General features: G+C 43.2%; 1 protein-coding gene across 1 annotated transcript in view; it reads right to left on the reverse strand.

Moving 5' to 3' along the window:
* LOC142383938 (uncharacterized) overlaps positions 1 to 17,532 on the reverse strand; it is a 47,781-nt gene that overhangs the window by 27,451 nt on the left and 2,798 nt on the right. The window contains exons 2-4 of the mRNA XM_075469801.1: positions 17,069 to 17,127; positions 16,545 to 16,913; positions 15,698 to 16,189 (exon numbers count right to left, since the gene is read on the reverse strand). Coding sequence (XP_075325916.1) covers positions 15,698 to 16,189; positions 16,545 to 16,913; positions 17,069 to 17,127 — 920 coding nt within the window. The remainder of the gene's footprint in view (positions 1 to 15,697; positions 16,190 to 16,544; positions 16,914 to 17,068; positions 17,128 to 17,532) is intronic.

Here is a 17,532-nt window from a genome sequence, read left to right on the forward strand (position 1 = left end):
TGGATGTTTGTTGTATGGAACAAGACTTTACATGCGCTTCCATGTCTGTCCTTCTAATGACAGTTGTGTCACAGATGGGACGATGATAATGTCCCCCATTCCTGCAAGTCAAAATGCAGCAGCAGATCTTATCTAAGAGCAAGTCAAGAAAATGTTCATGTTAAACAATGACAAACAATTCAAATGAACATACATAAGGATACATATTTGTGTGTGTGTGTGTGCACGTATATCTTTAATCTAAAATGCAATGGCATTACCTTCAAATGTAATGGCATTTTTGATGTGGACCTCCAAATGCTGCCGAACTCTGCCTGGTTTTGTTGGTTTAAAGAGGTGTTTGGTACGCCGGGGGCAGTGGACCTGACTGCAGCATGTTGTGCTAACCCAACCTGTACCTCCTGCTGGGCTGGTCCCTTGATCAAGCTCATTTTTTGTTTGTAACTTTGTGAGCATGCCCAACTAATGCACGGAGAATTTACAAAAAAGTTTCATAACGTTACATACAAACAAATATGCAAACAGTTACTATACGTTATGCACTAAAAAGTTAACAATCCTTAGGTGTTGATGCTAAACACCATTGGTGAAAGTAAACTTTGAAATCATCTAACTTAGCTTCAAAACAACAACCCAAACCGACATGTAACATTTGGTAATTTGCGTCATTAATGACTTCTACAACGACTACTAAAATGGCATCCATATTGACGAAGAACACAAGAAAGCATGCATGTACTTTCTACGGATAATAAAAATCAGAAACTCACAGCTACTCGTAAAATAAGCTAATTTTCCTTCTTCTTTTCTTTGCATAAAGAAAAATAATGAAACAAAAAACTTTCACGTTGCTCGGGTTACACCGCTGCTCAAGAAACCTTCCTTCCCTCCAACTCATGTGGAGAACTATCGGCCGGTCTCTCTCGTCCTGTTTCCACAGAGAGGGACCTGATAACTGAAGGCTCTGCCTCCCAAACTGGCAGCTGGTTCCAAAGAGAGGGGCCTGATACCTGAAGGCTCTGACTCCAAAACTGACAGCTGGTTCCACAGAGAGGGGCCTGATAACTGAAGGCTCTATCTCCCAAACTGGAAGCTGGTTCCAGAGAGAGGGGCCTGATAACTGAAGGCTCTATCTCCCAAACTGGCAGCTGGTTCCACAGAGAGGGGCCTGATAACTGAAGGTTCTATCTCCCAAACTGGCAGCTGGTTCCACAGAGAGTAGCTTGATAACTGAAGGCTCTATCTCCCAAACTGGCAGCTGGTTCCACAGAGAGGGGCCTGATAACTGAAGGCTCTGCCTCCCAAACAAGCAGCTGGTTCCACACAGAGGGGCCTGATAACTGAAGGCTTTGCCTCGCAAACTGACAGCTGATTCCACAGAGAGGGGCCTGATAACTGAAGGCTCTGCCTCCCAAACTGGCAGCTGGTTCCACAGAAAGTGGCCTGATAACTGAAGGCTCTATCTCCCAAACTGGAAGCTGGTTCCAGAGAAAGGGGCCTGATAACTGAAGAATCTATCTCCCAAACTGGCAGCTGGTTCCACAGAGAGGGGCCTGATAACTGAAGGCTCTATCTCCCAAACTGGCATCTGGTTCCACAGAGAGTGGCTTGATAACTGAAGGCTCTATCTCCCAAACTGGCAGCTGGTTCCACAGAGAGGGGCCTGATAACTGAAGGCTCTGCCTCCCAAACAAGCAGCTGGTTCCACAGAGAGGGGCCTGATAACTGAAGGCTTTCCCTCGCAAACTGACAGCTGATTCCACAGAGAGGGGCCTGATAACTGAAGCATTTGCCTCCCAAACTGGAAGCTTGTTCCACAGAGATGGAACTGATAACTGAAGGCTCTACCTCCCAAACTGGCAGCTGGTTCTTCAAAGAGGGACCTGATAACTGAAGGCTCTGCCTCCCAAACCGGCAGCTGGTTCCACAGAGAAGGACCTGATAACTGAGGGCTCTGCCTCCCAAACTGGCAGCTGGTTCCACAGAAAGGGACCTGATAACTGAAGTTTCTGCCTCAAAAACTGGCAGCTGGTTCCACAAAGATGGGCCTGATAACTGAAGGCTCCACCTTCCAAACTGGCAGCTGTTTCTTAAAAGACGGACCTGATAACTGAAGGCTCTGCCTCCCAAACTGGCAGCTGGTTCCAAAGAGAGGGACCTGATAACTGAAGGCTCTGCCTCCCAAACTGGCAGCTAGTTCTTCAAAGACGGACCTGATAACTGAAGGCTCTGCCTCAAAGCCTGGCAGCTGGTTCCACAGAGAGGGGCCTGATAACTGAAGGCTCTGCCTCCCAAACTGGCAGCTGGTTCTTCAAAGAGAGGGGCCTGATAACTGAAGGCTGTGCCTCCGAAACTGACAGCTGGTTCCAGAGAGAGGGGCCTGATAACTGAAGGCTCTGCCTTCCAAACTGGCAGCTGGTTCCAAAGAGAGGGGCCTGATAACTGAAGGTTCTGACTCCAAAACTGACAGCTGGTTCCACAGAGAGGGAACTGATAACTGAAGGCTCTGCCTCCCAAACTGGCAGCTGGTTCCACAGAGAGGGGCCTGATAACTGAAGGCTCTATCTCCCAAACTGGCAGCTGGTTCCAGAGAGAGGGGCCTGATAACTGAAGGCTCTATCTCCCAAACTGGAAGCTGGTTCCAGAGAGAGGGGCCTGATAACTGAAGGCTCTATCTCCCAAACTGGCAGCTGGTTCTTAAAAGACGGACCTGATAACTGAAGGCTCTGCCTCCCAAACTGGCAGCTGGTTCCAAAGAGAGGGGCCTGATAACTGAAGGCTCTGCCTCCCAAACTGGCAGCTAGTTCTTCAAAGACGGACCTGATAACTGAAGGCTCTGCCTCAAAACCTGGCAGCTGGTTCCACAGAGAGGGGCCTGATAACTGAAGGCTCTGCCTCCCTAACTGGCAGTTGGTTCTTCAAAGAGAGGGGCCTGATAACTGAAGGCTGCGCCTCCGAAACTGACAGCTGGTTCCACAGAGAGGGGCCTGATAACTGAAGGCTCTGCCTCCCAAACTGGCAACTGGTTCCACAGAGAGGGGCCTGATAACTGAAAGCTCTGCCTCACATACTGGCAGCTGGTTCCACAGAGAGGGCCTGATAACTGAAGGTTCTGCCTCCCAAACTGGCAGCTGGTTCCACAGAGAGGGGCCTGATAACTGAAGGCTCTGCCTTCCAAACTGGCAGCTGGTTCTAAAGAGACGGACCTGATAACTGAAGGCTCTGCCTCCCAAACTGGCAGCTGGTTCCAAAGAGAGGGGCCTGATAACTGAAGGCTCTGCCTCCCAAACTGGCAGCTAGTTCTTCAAAGACGGACCTGATAACTGAAGGCTCTGCCTCAAAACCTGGCAGCTGGTTCCACAGAGAGGGGCCTGATAACTGAAGGCTCTGCCTCCCTAACTGGCAGCTGGTTCTTCAAAGAGAGGGGCCTGATAACTGAAGGCTGTGCCTCCGAAACTGACAGCTGGTTCCACAGAGAGGGGCCTGATAACTGAAGGCTCTGCCTCCCAAACTGGCAACTGGTTCCACAGAGAGGGGCCTGATAACTGAAAGCTCTGCCTCACATACTGGCAGCTGGTTCCACAGAGAGGGGCCTGATAACTGAAGGTTCTGCCTCCCAAACTGGCAGCTGGTTCCACAGAGAGGGGCCTGATAACTGAAGGCTCTGCCTTCCAAACTGGCAGCTGGTTCTAAAGAGACGGACCTGATAACTGAAGGCTCTGCCTCCCAAACTGGCAACTGGTTCCACAGAGAGGGGCCTGATAACTGAAGTCTCTGCCTCCCAAACTGGCACCTGGTTCCACACAGAGGGGCCTGATAACTGAAGGCTGTGCCTTCGAAACTAACAGCTGGTTCCACAGAGAGGGGCCTGATAACTGAAGGCTCTGCCTTCCAAACTGGCAGCTGGTTCTAAAGAGAGGGACCTGATAACTGAAGGCTCTGCCTCCCAAAAAAGCAGCTGGTTCCACACAGAGGGGCCTGATAACTGAAGGCTCTGCCTCAAAACCTGGCAGCTGGTTCCAAAGAGAGAGGCCTGATAACTGAAGGCTCTGCCTCCCAAACTGGCAGCTGGTTCCACAGAGAGGGTCCTGATAACTGAAGGCTCTGCCTCCCACACTGGCAGCTGGTTCCAGAGAGAGGGGCCTGATAACTGAAGGCTTTGTCTCCCAAACTGACAGATGGTTCCACAGAGAGGAGCCTGATAACTGAAGGCTCTGCCTCCCAAACTGGCAGCTGGTTCCACAGAGAGGGGCCTGATAACTGAAGGCTCTGCCTCCCAAACTGGCAGCTGGTTCCACAGAGAGGGGCCTGATAACTGAAGGCCCTGCCTCCCAAACTGGCAGCTGGTTCCACAGAGAGGGGCCTGAGAACTGAAGGCTCCGCCTCCCAAACTGGCAGCCGGTTCTTCAAAGAGGGACATGATAACTGATGGCTCTGCCTGCCAAACTGGAAGCTGGTTCCACAGAGAGGGGCCTGATAACTGAAGGCTTTTTCTCCCAAACTGGCAGCTGGTTCTTCAAAGAGGGACCTGATAACTGAAGGCTCTGCCTCCCAAACTGGAAGCTGGTTCCAAAGAGAGGGACCTGATAACTGAAGGCTCTGCCTCCCAAACTCAAGAAGGAACAGGAACCTCAAGTAAACCTGCAGTTTGGGAACGAAGTGCTCTGTTAGGAAAATATCTTACAATGAGATCTTTAAGATATGATGGAGCTCGGTCATTAAGAGCTTTATATGTGAGGAGAAGAATCTTAAATTCTATTCTGAATTTAACAGGGAGCCAATGAAGAGAAGCTAAAACTGGAGAAATATGATCTCTGCTGTTAGTTGTCATCAGAACTCTGCAGCATTTTGGATCAGCTGGAGGCTTTTCAGAGAATATGTGGGACAGCCCAATAATAAAGAATTACAGTAGTCCAATCCTGAAGTAACAGATGCATGGAGCAGTTTTTCTGCATCACTCTGAGACAAGATGTTCCTGATTTTAACAATATTACGAAGGTGAAAGAAGGCAGTCCTAGATACCTGTTTTATATGCGAGTCAAATGATAAATTCTGGTTTAAAATAACTCCAAGAGCCATTTCATCCATGAAAACCAGGATGTCACCAGGCTTGGATGGATTCCCGGTTGAATATTATAAGAAATATATTGATATCTTAGCCCCCATATTGCATAAGGTGTACATGGAAGCGTTTGAGAGGGGTTCGCTGCCTGGTACATTTAATGATGCTTTAATTTCGCTTATTCCTAAAAAGGACAGAGATACTTCTGATCCGTCTAATTTCAGGGGGTAGAGAGCACAAGCTATTTATGTATGCCGATGACATATTAGCAGTGTTAGAAGATCCTGGGGACTCCCTATCAGTGTTACTTGAATATATTGAACAGTATTCTAGATTATCAAGTTATAAAATTAACTGGAATAAATCCGAATATATGCCAATATCGCATACATGTCACTCTGGGGTTGTCACTTCATATGGCTTTAAAGGGGAACTCCGGGGCATTTGAAGCGTGTTTCCATTGCTAGAGGTTGTCAAATACTGATAGTAGGACACAGAGAGGTGCAAATCTGCGCTCCCTGTGTGGAGATTGCTCTGTCCGCACAGCGTGTCATGCGAGGCTAATACGTGGTGGCTAAGGGGCAAGAGCTAACCCTTCCACGTAAAACAACAACTTGCACACTGCAGAAACGTCACACCACTTTATAACCCATCCGACAATAAAGTCACAAGCCTTACCATCAAAACCATATGCATGGTTCTCACATTACTGGCATGGGGACGTTACAAAACAACTTTATAAACAGCATGTAACTCACCGGCTGGTTGTAGGCTCGCGCATGTGAAAGCCCAGAAGAGTCGATGGACGATAATCCCATATACAAAACAATTATATTCTCTAGAAAAACTGCGTTCAAGTATTTAAAACATTACAACAATATTACTGGGCATGTAGTGTTAAATCAAATACAGGGAAACACATGAGAGAGCCGAAGGGGAAATTTATTCAGTACAAGATAATTCATAGATTTTATTTTACTCCTTCAAAGCAACATTGAATGGGCTTAATAGGAAATAATTTATGTTGGAAATGTGAGTGAGATAGGGAATTTTTTACATGTGACTTGGGGATGTAAACTAGTGTACCCGTTTTGGGAGAAAGTATTGAACCATGTGAGTAAATGGCTGGGTGTGGCAGTACCTGTATCACCAAAACTGTGTTTGTTAGGGGACCAAACAGGAATCCTAAATATATCTAAATATGAAAGAGGGATTTTAAAAGTTGGAATGGTCACAGCTGCCCGAACAATTCTCAGAGTATGGAAGAGTACAGTCGCCCCAGATGTTAAAAAGTGGATGGAAATTATGTCAGAGGTTGCATCATATGAACGCATGTTGGCTAGAGTTAACAATGAAGAGGAACATGTAAGGAGGGCCTGGGAACATATTTTTTTGTAGGTATGGAAAATGAAAATTTGTAGATATGGTGCTGATCAATGCAAAATGTAAAATGTATATAAAAAAAAAAAGTCTATGTGCAGGTCTTTGTGTACAGGGCTATAAACTGGATATACCGTCTGTTGATGTTAGTGTCAGTGTTTGTTTTCTAGTTGGAATGTTTTGTTTAGGTGTGTATGAATAATTGAATAAAAACTTTAATGACAAAAAAAAATAAATAACTCCAAGGTTCCTCACTGTAGAACTAGAAGCCAAGGAAATACCATCTAGAGTAACTATATAGCTAGACAATTTCTCCCTAGAGCGCTCAGGTCCAAAGATAACAACTACAGTTTTGTCTGAATTTAGAAGCAGACAGTTCTGAGTCATCCAGGTCTTTTAAGACATGCTTGTAGTCTGACCAACCTATTGGGTTCATCTGCTTTTATAAATAAGTACAGCTGAGTATCATCAGCATAGCAATGGAAATTTATGTCATGCTGTCTAATAATGTTACCTAATGGAAGCATGTATAAAGTGAAAAGAATCGGTCCAAGCACAGAACCCTGAGGAACTCCATGACTTACTCTGGTGTGTGAGGAAGATTCTTCATTTACAAGAATTGCTGGTGCAAGACGTCTTACCACAAAGCAAAGCGTCACCAGATATTCAGCCCTTCTGAGTATTGCTGGCCTGCTTCTCAATTCTTCCTGCGAAACATTAATTCCCTCCCTCTGTTCTTTTCTAACTCTTTTCCACTGCTTTCTTAAATTTCTTCTTTCCTTAACCAATTTCTCCATCTCATTTTGTCATCTAGACTAGTGATACTCGCTATATTTTTTTCACAAGAGCCACATTGGCAGAGCAAAATCAAGGGAAGAGCCACTTTTACGCCAACACACTAAATCCCCTTTTGCAAATCTGCATTTGTACATATAAAACATCCCACAAAAAAAGAGACAACACAGCCAATACATTTTGAATTCAGACCACATTTACCGTAATACTGGGATGAGCGGAAACTGTCCTCGACTTTCTTCATGTTGTATTTGTAGTTTGTTGTTGTAATCATAGTGAGACATTCAAGATGAGCATGGTTTTTGTGCTGCTTTTTGTGCTGGTTTTTGCCCTTTTTTAATTAAAAACCAATCCATTGTGCCTGCATCTCGCTCTGGCTAAAGGAGCTAGCGTGCTCTGTGGTCAAGTGTGATGGTGGTTTAAGCGGGCTAAGTTTCCAGGTTTAACAGAGCCCCCTTTAGGAAACACCATTAAGACTTAATTAATACTTAATAAAAATACTTAATACTGTGCAGTATTCGCTGTATGTTAGTTGAAAAAAATGTATTGTTATTGTTACCATATTGTTATAAGCTACTACGCGAGTGCGAGCCGCCAATTAAATCTTGAGGAGCCGCGCAATGAGTATCTCTGGTCTGGACTTAACTAAATGTACTCTTTCAACTCTTTCTGTCTTGCACACCAAATCTTTCTAAACCATAGGAGTAAATTATATCTCCCTTCTTCTCTAGCCTATCGCTTGCATTTCCTCTTATCTAATATTAGACAAATCTTTATTGACTACTTCCCATTCTTTATTGCTATTTGCCCTAGGCCAGTTAACTCCAGCTTTCTGCTCCATATTTCTCTCTATAACTGGCCTGTTCACCTCAGTATCAGCTGCATCCCTTCTTAGATCCTCCTCCACCTCCGTAGCTGTGTTATTGATATCCTTGGTATCCTTGTGGTTTTCTACCTGCCGCTGGACTTCATCCGACTTACCTGATTGACTTCTTAAAAATTACTGATCGATACGGCCACACTGCCCTTCTTTTACCACACATCTCTTTCTTCCCTGATGCATTTTAAGGCTTCTGTTACTTTCTGCCAGCCACAAGGACAAACATGGAGCTTATTTCCTTCTAGCCAACCACTTTTATTTTGTCCAACTACGCTTTCTTTCCTCTGAGAACTATTCTGGTCATTTCTAGCCCGAGAGAATAGGTCCGTGCCCCTATCCTTCACTGAGTCGCATATCCACCTCTTAGTCATGTTCGTTCCAGTGTCAGTTGCCATGTAGTCTACCTGTGAGTCATCTTCCGCCCCTGCTCTTGCTGACTCGAGGGGTATTCTCTTTAATCTATTTGTAGCTTATGCTGGTTGTAACAAAGCTCCAAGGCCTCGCTACCGCAACCGTGGATTGCTACCCCATGGCAGCACATTTTGGGTCTTTGCCTCCTGTCAGCTGTCTTTACAATCTGTCACATGGTCTTTCCCTTGTTGTCAGCTGCCTATTCACAACAGCCACTAGCTAGGCTAGATTTAGATTTAAGGTAAACACAAGAAAATTGTGCTTAAGATAAGTTGGAATGGGATTCAAAGCCTGGTTCGGTTAGGGGAATAATGAAAGTATAGAGGGTATCAGAGGTGGAGGCATGACAAGACACACTAGCAGATTCAGCAGACAAAGTCACCTAAACAGTCCTACAATCACTAAAAATTCCAGCAGAAACAAGGCCATGCAGGCCAACTCACCTAAAATGGCCGCCTGGTTTCAAAAGGCTCACATGGGCCACACCCTCCATTTAAATATCCTGAATTTCTTCTTTGCTTCTTCCAAGAGTCTGTTTACCCTATGTGCTCCCACTAATGGGCCCCCAGCTGCCATTGCATCTTGTAAACCAAATCCACTGACTGGACTTTACTGCCTCATCTGACACTTCCTTCACTATTTTTCTCACACTCTGTCCACTTACACCCAGCTCCCTCAACAATGAGACAACAGACTTTGCAACAAATCCTCTACATCCTACTTCCACTGGACAGATTCTAACTTTCCATCCTCGCTGCTCTGCTTCTGCCCACAACTCCACATACCTAAGCTTTTTCCTTTCATATGCTTCAACACACCGAGGAAGATGAAATTATTTAAAAACAAAAAAGAAATGTTCTCAGAAATAAGTTTATTAGTAGAAAACATTTTACAAAAAGCATTTTCTATCTCTTTTTTCTAAGAGACCCATTTCACAACTTTGTGACCGACACTATACAATTCAGTATACAGAAATTTCACAAATAGGCTATAAGCCAAACTTCAAGGCACTCAACAACATTCCCAGCCATCCCATCACTGCAACAGGTTTGCTTCCTGATGGTATTGTGAGAAGACAGAATAGCTCTAATCTTAACTACAATGATTGACAATTTCAAACCAATTGTTACAAGTTTGCACTTTGAGAAATCTAAATAAAAACTAAATAAAATCAGTTTCAAATCATAAATCATTTTATTCAGAACAGAACAAAAACATATATATCAAATCCTGACAATGAAACAGGGGCTGCACAGCTGGGTTTGTCTGCTCAAGCTAATGTCCCCGCGACCTGACCACGGAGAAGCGGTAGATGGATGGATGGATTGTTGAGCTATGTAATCATAAAGCGTAAGACAAGTCGCTGTGGGACAAATGCGATTTAATGTGAATTTTAACTGGAGAGCGGCTTTGAACAGCAGAAGATGAACCAGCAGCAGACAACAAGGACAACATTATTTAACAGTTAATAACCAAAAGGAGACCGACACTCATTTGAATTTGGAGCTGACTCCACCAGGTTTTAGAGCAGACTCAACTAAACTACAGCAGAGATCTTTTGTCATTTGGATTAATGGGTTTTCAGAGTTTATCCAAGCCAGCCCATTGGTGGCACCCACTGTTTGGCAACCTGTGTTCATCATGCACTTTGACCCAGTGTTTGCACAGTTTGTATGATCAGGAGGATTCCCCAAAACATGACCTATTTTTGTTTTGTGATACACAGTTTATCTGATCTCTTTTGTTGCCCCATCCCAACATTTGCTGTTCTCTACAGTCTATTGTGAATAAAAATTTGAATATGAGCTTCTTAAATCATTGCATTCTGTTTTTATGTACAATTTACACAGCGTCCCAGCTGGAATTATGGTTGTTCTTGGCATCCATTAAAGTCATTAAAGGCCTACAGAAAGGTGATTTTTTTCCACAAAACTAAAATAGCAGATCGATTCCTTATATACTATGGAATGTTTTTATGATTTTAAAATAACTTTAGGCCCCTGGATAGTCCTGATTAGGCCCAATAAACTATCACCACATTTGACTCGAATAGCCCGACATTTGGCAAACTGGAAGTAGCAGACGACAGGTGCATGACGTCACGAGTGCCAGCTGCTGGAACAACCACCAACAATCACCATGTCTGATACCAGTAGTTCTAGTAGCGAAACCAGCAGTTTGCCAGACCTGGACAGCTTCTTCACGGCAAATTTCGAGCCGAATATTGTTGATGACAATGAAGAAGACAATGAAGAGCCTGAGGAAGAAACCGAGTATGGATTGGGGCTAGAACCATACAGGTTCGAGCCAGCCATTGCCAGTGACAGTGAGTCGGAGTCCAAGTCCGAGAGCAGTGGGGACGATGGTGATCATGATGATTTTGGTCGTCTTCAGAATGCCGATTGGTGAGCATACACTGTGTTTTGTCTAGGCCACGAGTCTGGACGATGTTGATGAGGCATAAATAATTTTATCGAGAGGGATTAGCACTGCACTGACAACTGAAGCTAACTGACACTGACAGCCTGTCAACACACTTTTTACACAGTGCCGGAGTCAATGAGTGCAGACCGGGATGCTGGGTCACAATTTTAATAGCTTCTTATCAGACTTACCAGTCTCTCCCTACCCTGGCCCAGTATACAGACAATATCTGCAGACAATATCCAATTTTTCACTCAAGTTTCATGCTCAATGGCAATACAATCCTTTATCTGTTTATTATCACATTATCACAGATACAAAGTTCAATGAGCTGAAACCTGTTCTCATTCTCGGTTGCAGGTGTCAGTGTGGCAACTGTGCACCTATGCCGACGCAACAGGAATGTGTTTGCTGCAGGGAGATCGTCCAAGTGGCCGACACAATGGAGGCTGAGGGGGTGCACTCCTGTATCCGTGACCACCCAGGGTTCCGGTCGGGCTGTCTGGATATCTGGGTGCTGCGGATAGCTTATCTAGCATACAAGCAGCAGCATGGGGATTTGCAAGGAGATGAGAACGGGTAGTGTACTAAGAGAACATATGAGAGTTTATGACATTTCAGTAGTCTTAGTAGTGACTAGTGTAGTAGTATGGTAGTAATTTATAAGAAAATGAATACAAGTATCTAATTAACATGCAGGTGTGTGTCATTACCAATGTCCCCTGTCACTTTACACAGAATGCAGATGTTCATTTCAAGAAAATATTTGTTAAAAAATTATAAAGTATCAAAACAAATGTCACATTTGTCTTTTCAAATCTGGTTTATTAGTATGATAAACAATATGAAATGAGTTTGTTTGATTAAAAATCATTTCAGTAAAAATATATGCAAATAGTTGTTCCAACTTATCTTCAGTTTAGGATCAAACAAAAATACTTCAGTGTATGGGCATATTTTTTACTTGAAAGAAATGAGTTTGTATTACTTTTATTTACTTATTCTTATTAAATAAAAGCAATAAACAAATCATTGAAAATGTGAAAGGGGATTTATCTGCTGTAGCAGAGATGCTAAGAAAGGTCAGGACAGTGTAAGAGCTCGTGCTCCCTCTGAAGGAGTTGTGATGTAGAAAGTTGGACTTCACTGTATCGCTCCTGTTGAAAAGACAAAAAGCATACAGCATGAGTAGGTCAACCTACTTTGATCTCAAACAATAAATAAAAAAATAAATAAATAAATAAATAAAAAAATCAATCCCTGAGATCTCTAACAGTTTAATATTCCACTGAAAAATACAAATTCAATTGTCTCAGGCACTTTTTCTCATCCCAGAGCTCATGGTCCAATCCACTGGTTCTGGTGCTCAGGAAAGGAAGTTCAGAGGGAGCATGAGGAAAGTGTTAGTTTTTTAACTAAACACTTTTTTCTCATTTGAAACATCTTTTCTTTCTCTAATCTTTCTTCACTGCCGTTTCCTGCAGACTGAAATACACTCAGTGACAAACATGCAAAGACACAAATGTAGCACACACACACAGCACCATGCAGCTGAGAAATCAGTACCATGCAATAGTAGTACTGATTAGTATTACTATCTAGTAGTTATTTGGTCATTCTGACCAGTGTTTCTGTTCTAGCGACATTATAGTTTTATTGTCCTGTATTTTCTCGTGTTCGTTTACAAGTAAGTTTTCTGTGTTTCTGTGTTCTTTCTTGCAGGCGTCATCAGTACACTGCTTATCGACAGGTGGTGCATTTGTGCTGGGGATTCCTAGGGAAAGAAATCCGCGTCCCACTGCCTTCCTGTGCAGTCCTCAGGATTAGGCAAGAGTACCCTTCAGATGGCCCTTACCACGGGTTTGAGGATGTCGATGGGTGAACCAGCATCGACATATATAAATATATAAATATAGCCTATAAAGAGACACGTTTTCAATGTTAAATCCCATAGACTTTTGCCAACGGAATAGTAATAGGTGCCTTGCCATGCATTTGCATATGCAATGCTATGGCAGGCCCCAATGAAGTGAAAAGTTATGCATGTGCAGTACTACTAGTACAGGAGTACCTGGTTGTCAATATAAATAATTGTCTTTTGTCTTTAGTTCTTATACACAATAATTAAAAAGGCAGCACTGTTTTTAAAAAGCCAGGAAAAGTTATCACAAGTGGCAGCAAAAACAAACCTGAGTGTCTATCTGTGTTGTGCCAGTATCTATGTCGGTGCCAGTCTGATTGTCCATGGAGTCCTCTGAACGAAGCCAGACTGCTCGACTCCATTCCCTCTTGTTGTGCTGACAGCATTCCGTCTATTTTCTGTGAATTGACAACACAATCACCTAACCATTTAGGGAAAGTCCAGTGGATCATCTAGCTGTTTATAAATAATAATATATCAGAACTGCTGTAGCCTGCCCTTTCTATTAGTATAGCATACTAGCTGGCCTATCTAGATCAAATGTATACTCACTAAACCTTTGTTTTATACTAGGTAGAGTGTACTCTCGATTTTTTTCCACCTTTCGATTTTTCATCAGTGGGCTACATAATTTTGACCTGCTAATGCATGTGTCTAACATTACATAATTGTTCCCTATTGTAGCTGTACACAGTCTGTCAGTTATTACCCGTTTTCTCTCCCTCTTGGCATAGGCTGATCTGGAACCTGATGGTTCTGCATGTGGTTGGGTTATTGTCTGTGGTTTGGGGAAAATAGATGGCACTACACCCTTCTTCAGCTGCAGGGGTCGCTTGGTGTCAATGCCTAGTGCGGCTCTCATCAGTGGTCCTTCCTCAAAACAGTCCCTTGTGAAGTGTTCTGAGCACAGGACACTGTACTTGGTTGGCTCCATCCAATCAGCCCTTATTTTCTTCACCCCATCTGACCAGGCCTTGGACTGGGCTTTGAAAATGAAGAGAAAAAAGAAAAATAGTATTTGATCTGGTTGCAATGAGATGACAGCAGGCACAATACTCAATAGGTAACAACCAGTGATGTGCGGGCTGACCCGAAGCCAGCGGGCACCTGCAGTTGCGGGTCATAAAAAAATATTTTTAATGATATTCGGGTTGCAACCGGTCGGGTCGTTTTGTCGTTTGAGATAAACATTAAAAAAATAACGTGGTAAACGTTTGTAATTCAAACAGTAGACACAATGTTCTATTAAATAAATACACTTTATTGGCTGAATAACTTCTGCAGAGATGACGTACGTGGTCAGAAGTACAGTAGGTACTATTTTTGGTTGTGTAAAATGAGACACGCGTTCACAGACATACGTTAATAAAGACATATTGTGCATGTGATGTGAGAGCTTTTATCATTCATCCATGTGACAAAGTTGCCTATAGCCAATTGTTGTGGGAAGGCTACCTCTGTTGTATTATTTTAGATGCTGAGCGCCAATTTAACTTTTGAATGCTGAAGCGGGGCAAGTTTGTCAACATAAACTTACAAGCAATGCCATCTTACAATTTTAACACCTTAAAAATGAATGCAGGTAGGCTATATGAGGTCCGTTGTGCGTTGTCAATGATGCTAGGATGTTCATTAAGACCATTGACTACTTTTTTTAAAAGCGGGTCGGGTCAACATTTTTTCATAAATATTTCCACTCACCCCAGACTTACCTTTATCTTTTGGGAACAAAAACGTAGATATGCCCTTCATGGCACAGGTGTTGCTGCACCCCCAAGCCACACAACGTTTGCCTGTGTCGTATTCCACCTTCTCCTTCTTCTTTCCTGCGCATTTCTTCCGGGCCCCTTTCTTGGTTTCTGGCTCCATAATGTTGGTAACCACTGGTAACTGACTTCGTACATCTACTCGCAATAAAAACTGCACTGAACCAAACGTTTTATTGCCTTCATCACTCAACAAGCATACTACAATGGCGGCAGCCAGGAAAACCCATGGCATTTGTGACGTCACACGGAAGCCCCGCCCCCAGTCTGGAATTCCAGGAAGGATTTCCAAGAAGCAAATTAAAAAAAATCGCAAATTTCTGGGTTTATGAAATGTTTTGGTGTAGGGTCCAATGATCATTATTGTTCCTCTGTGTATGTATTATCATTATGTATTGGGTGTAGTGTCAGCTTTCTGTAGGCCTTTAACATTATTTCTTTACAGATGTTTCAGGACTGCAACTTTTTACCTGTGTGAGTTCTCATATGCTGCCTCAGATTACCACTCTGACTGAAACATTTGCCACATGTTTGGCATGAATAAGGCTTCTCACCTGTGTGAACTTTTATGTGACGGGTTAAGCTACTGCTGGAGCTGAAACCTTTCCCACATGTAGAACATGAAAACGGCTTCTCACCTGTGTGGATTCGTGAATGCATTTTAAGTGTTGACCCTTCAGAAAATCTTTTCCCACACGTTTTACAAACGTAAGGTTTCTCACCTGTGTGAGTCCTCATGTGGACCAACAAAATATTATTGTACCTGAAAGCTTTCTTACATATTTCACAATAATATGGGTTCTCACCTGTGTGAGTTCTCATGTGCTGCTGCATATTACCACTAACACTGAAACATTTGCCACATGTTTTGCACGAATAAGGCTTCTCACCTGTGTGAACTTTTATGTGAGCGGTTAAGTTACTGCTGGAGCTGAAAACTTTGCCACATGTCGAACATGAAAACGACTTCACACCTGTGTGAGTCCTCATGTGGACCAACAAACCACTATTATACCTGAAAGCTTTCTTACATATTTTACAAGAATATGGTTTCTTACCTGTGTGCATTCTGCAATGGGCCCTCAACTCAGAGTAACTCATAAAGGCTTTTCCACAAACTTCACATTTTACTGCCTGGTCACCTGTGTCGGCATTAAACTGACTCTCATTGATCACATCGTTACTGTGATTTATGTTTCTCTTACGTCTCTTATTTGGCTTCAGCTTTGCATTTTGAGTTGATTCAGACTCTTCGTCTCTCAAGTTTTCTTCCATTTCTTGTCTCTCAGCTACAGAGGAGTTCTGAGAGAGGAGCTGGTCACTGGTTAGTTCACTTTCCTCATAAGTAGGAGTCACCGATAAGATATCAGTCTCCTGTTTCAGTTCAAGCCACTCTTCCTCTTGAGAGGTGCAGCGTTCCTCCAGCTCTTCTTTAAACTGTGGCGGTTCTGGTTCCTGCTGGTCCAGACTGGAGTTGCTCTCGTGGTTAAAGAACTGCTGGTCAGTAAGAATCTCCTCCTCCTTACAGACATATTGTTGTGAGAGGTCTGCTGGAAAAGGGACAAAACCAAACGTTAATAACTTGATGACTGATGAATCTAAGATCTGACAAGAAACATTTTAGTTTGAAATGTCGAGAGTGTTCCACAGAAATGTGGTGAACCGTAAAATATGCAAATGAGATATATATGAGACAGAAAACAACTGTATAGTTCTCCTACAAAAACGAGCCATACGGATTATTAATAAGGTTGATTACTATGCACATACTCCCCCACTGTTTATGAAATCACATGTTATGAAATTCCTGTCTGTTTTCTGTGATGCGGCTGTAACATGTAAAACCCCCTGTGGTGATGAATAACGTCTTGCTGATTCATTATTAAAGTTTTAAAGATGCTTTACCTTTCGCGGTGTTACGGTGACTTTCTGACATGGAAGAGTTGTCTCCATCGTTACTGTGATGCCTCTTCTTTGGCCTCAGCTCTGCATTTCCAGTTGATTCACGCCCACTTCCTTCCTGATCTTGGCTCTGATCTTGGAGCTGGACATTTGTTGGTTCTGCTTCACTACGGTCACTTTCCTCATAAGTTAGGGTCACCGTAAGGTTATCAGTCTCCTGCTTCAGTAAGAGCTGCTGTTCCTCATGACTGGTGCAGACTTCCACCTGTTCCTCTTTAATCTGTGGAGGTTCTGGTTCCTCCTGGTCCAGACTGGAGTCCTTCTCAAGGTTAACAGGAATCTCTTCCTCACAGAGATAATACTGTGGGAGCTCTGGAAAGACACAAGGTCACAAGGAAATGGTTATTTACACCATCACTGAATAACAAATCATATATGCGAACCCCAGGCTATGGTCAGAACAAACAATGTAATATCTGAACCTTTTCCTCTATTCCGAGGTACGAGGCAGGGTTGTCCCTTATCACCTCTACTCTTTGATATAGCGATTGAGCCCTTTGCAATAATGTTGAGGAACGCTGCGGGACTTGGGGGAATACACAGGGGGATGCAAAACCATAAACTTTCTCTATATGCAGATGACCTTCTCCTTTTCCAGTTTAACCCTGTCACAAGCATCCCGGTGGCTCTGGATATTATTGAAGACTTTGGGAAGGTTTCAGGTTATAGAGTCAATTTAGAGAAAAGTGTTCTTTTCCCAATTAATAAGCAGGCGAGGAGACTATGACTCCAAGCATATCCTTTTACAACACACAGAGATAAATTCACCTACTTAGGTATTAATGTAACAATAATAAAGTAATACGAAGATTTATTTTATCATAACTTTAAGGTGACACTGGATAAGGCAAAATTAGACATGGAAGGGTGGTCATCCCTCCCCCTATCATTAGTAGGGAAGATAAATTCTGTTAAGATGAATATCATGCCG

The sequence above is a fragment of the Odontesthes bonariensis genome, chromosome 1 (assembly GCF_027942865.1).
Source record: "Odontesthes bonariensis isolate fOdoBon6 chromosome 1, fOdoBon6.hap1, whole genome shotgun sequence".
Lineage (NCBI taxonomy): Eukaryota > Metazoa > Chordata > Actinopteri > Atheriniformes > Atherinopsidae > Odontesthes > Odontesthes bonariensis.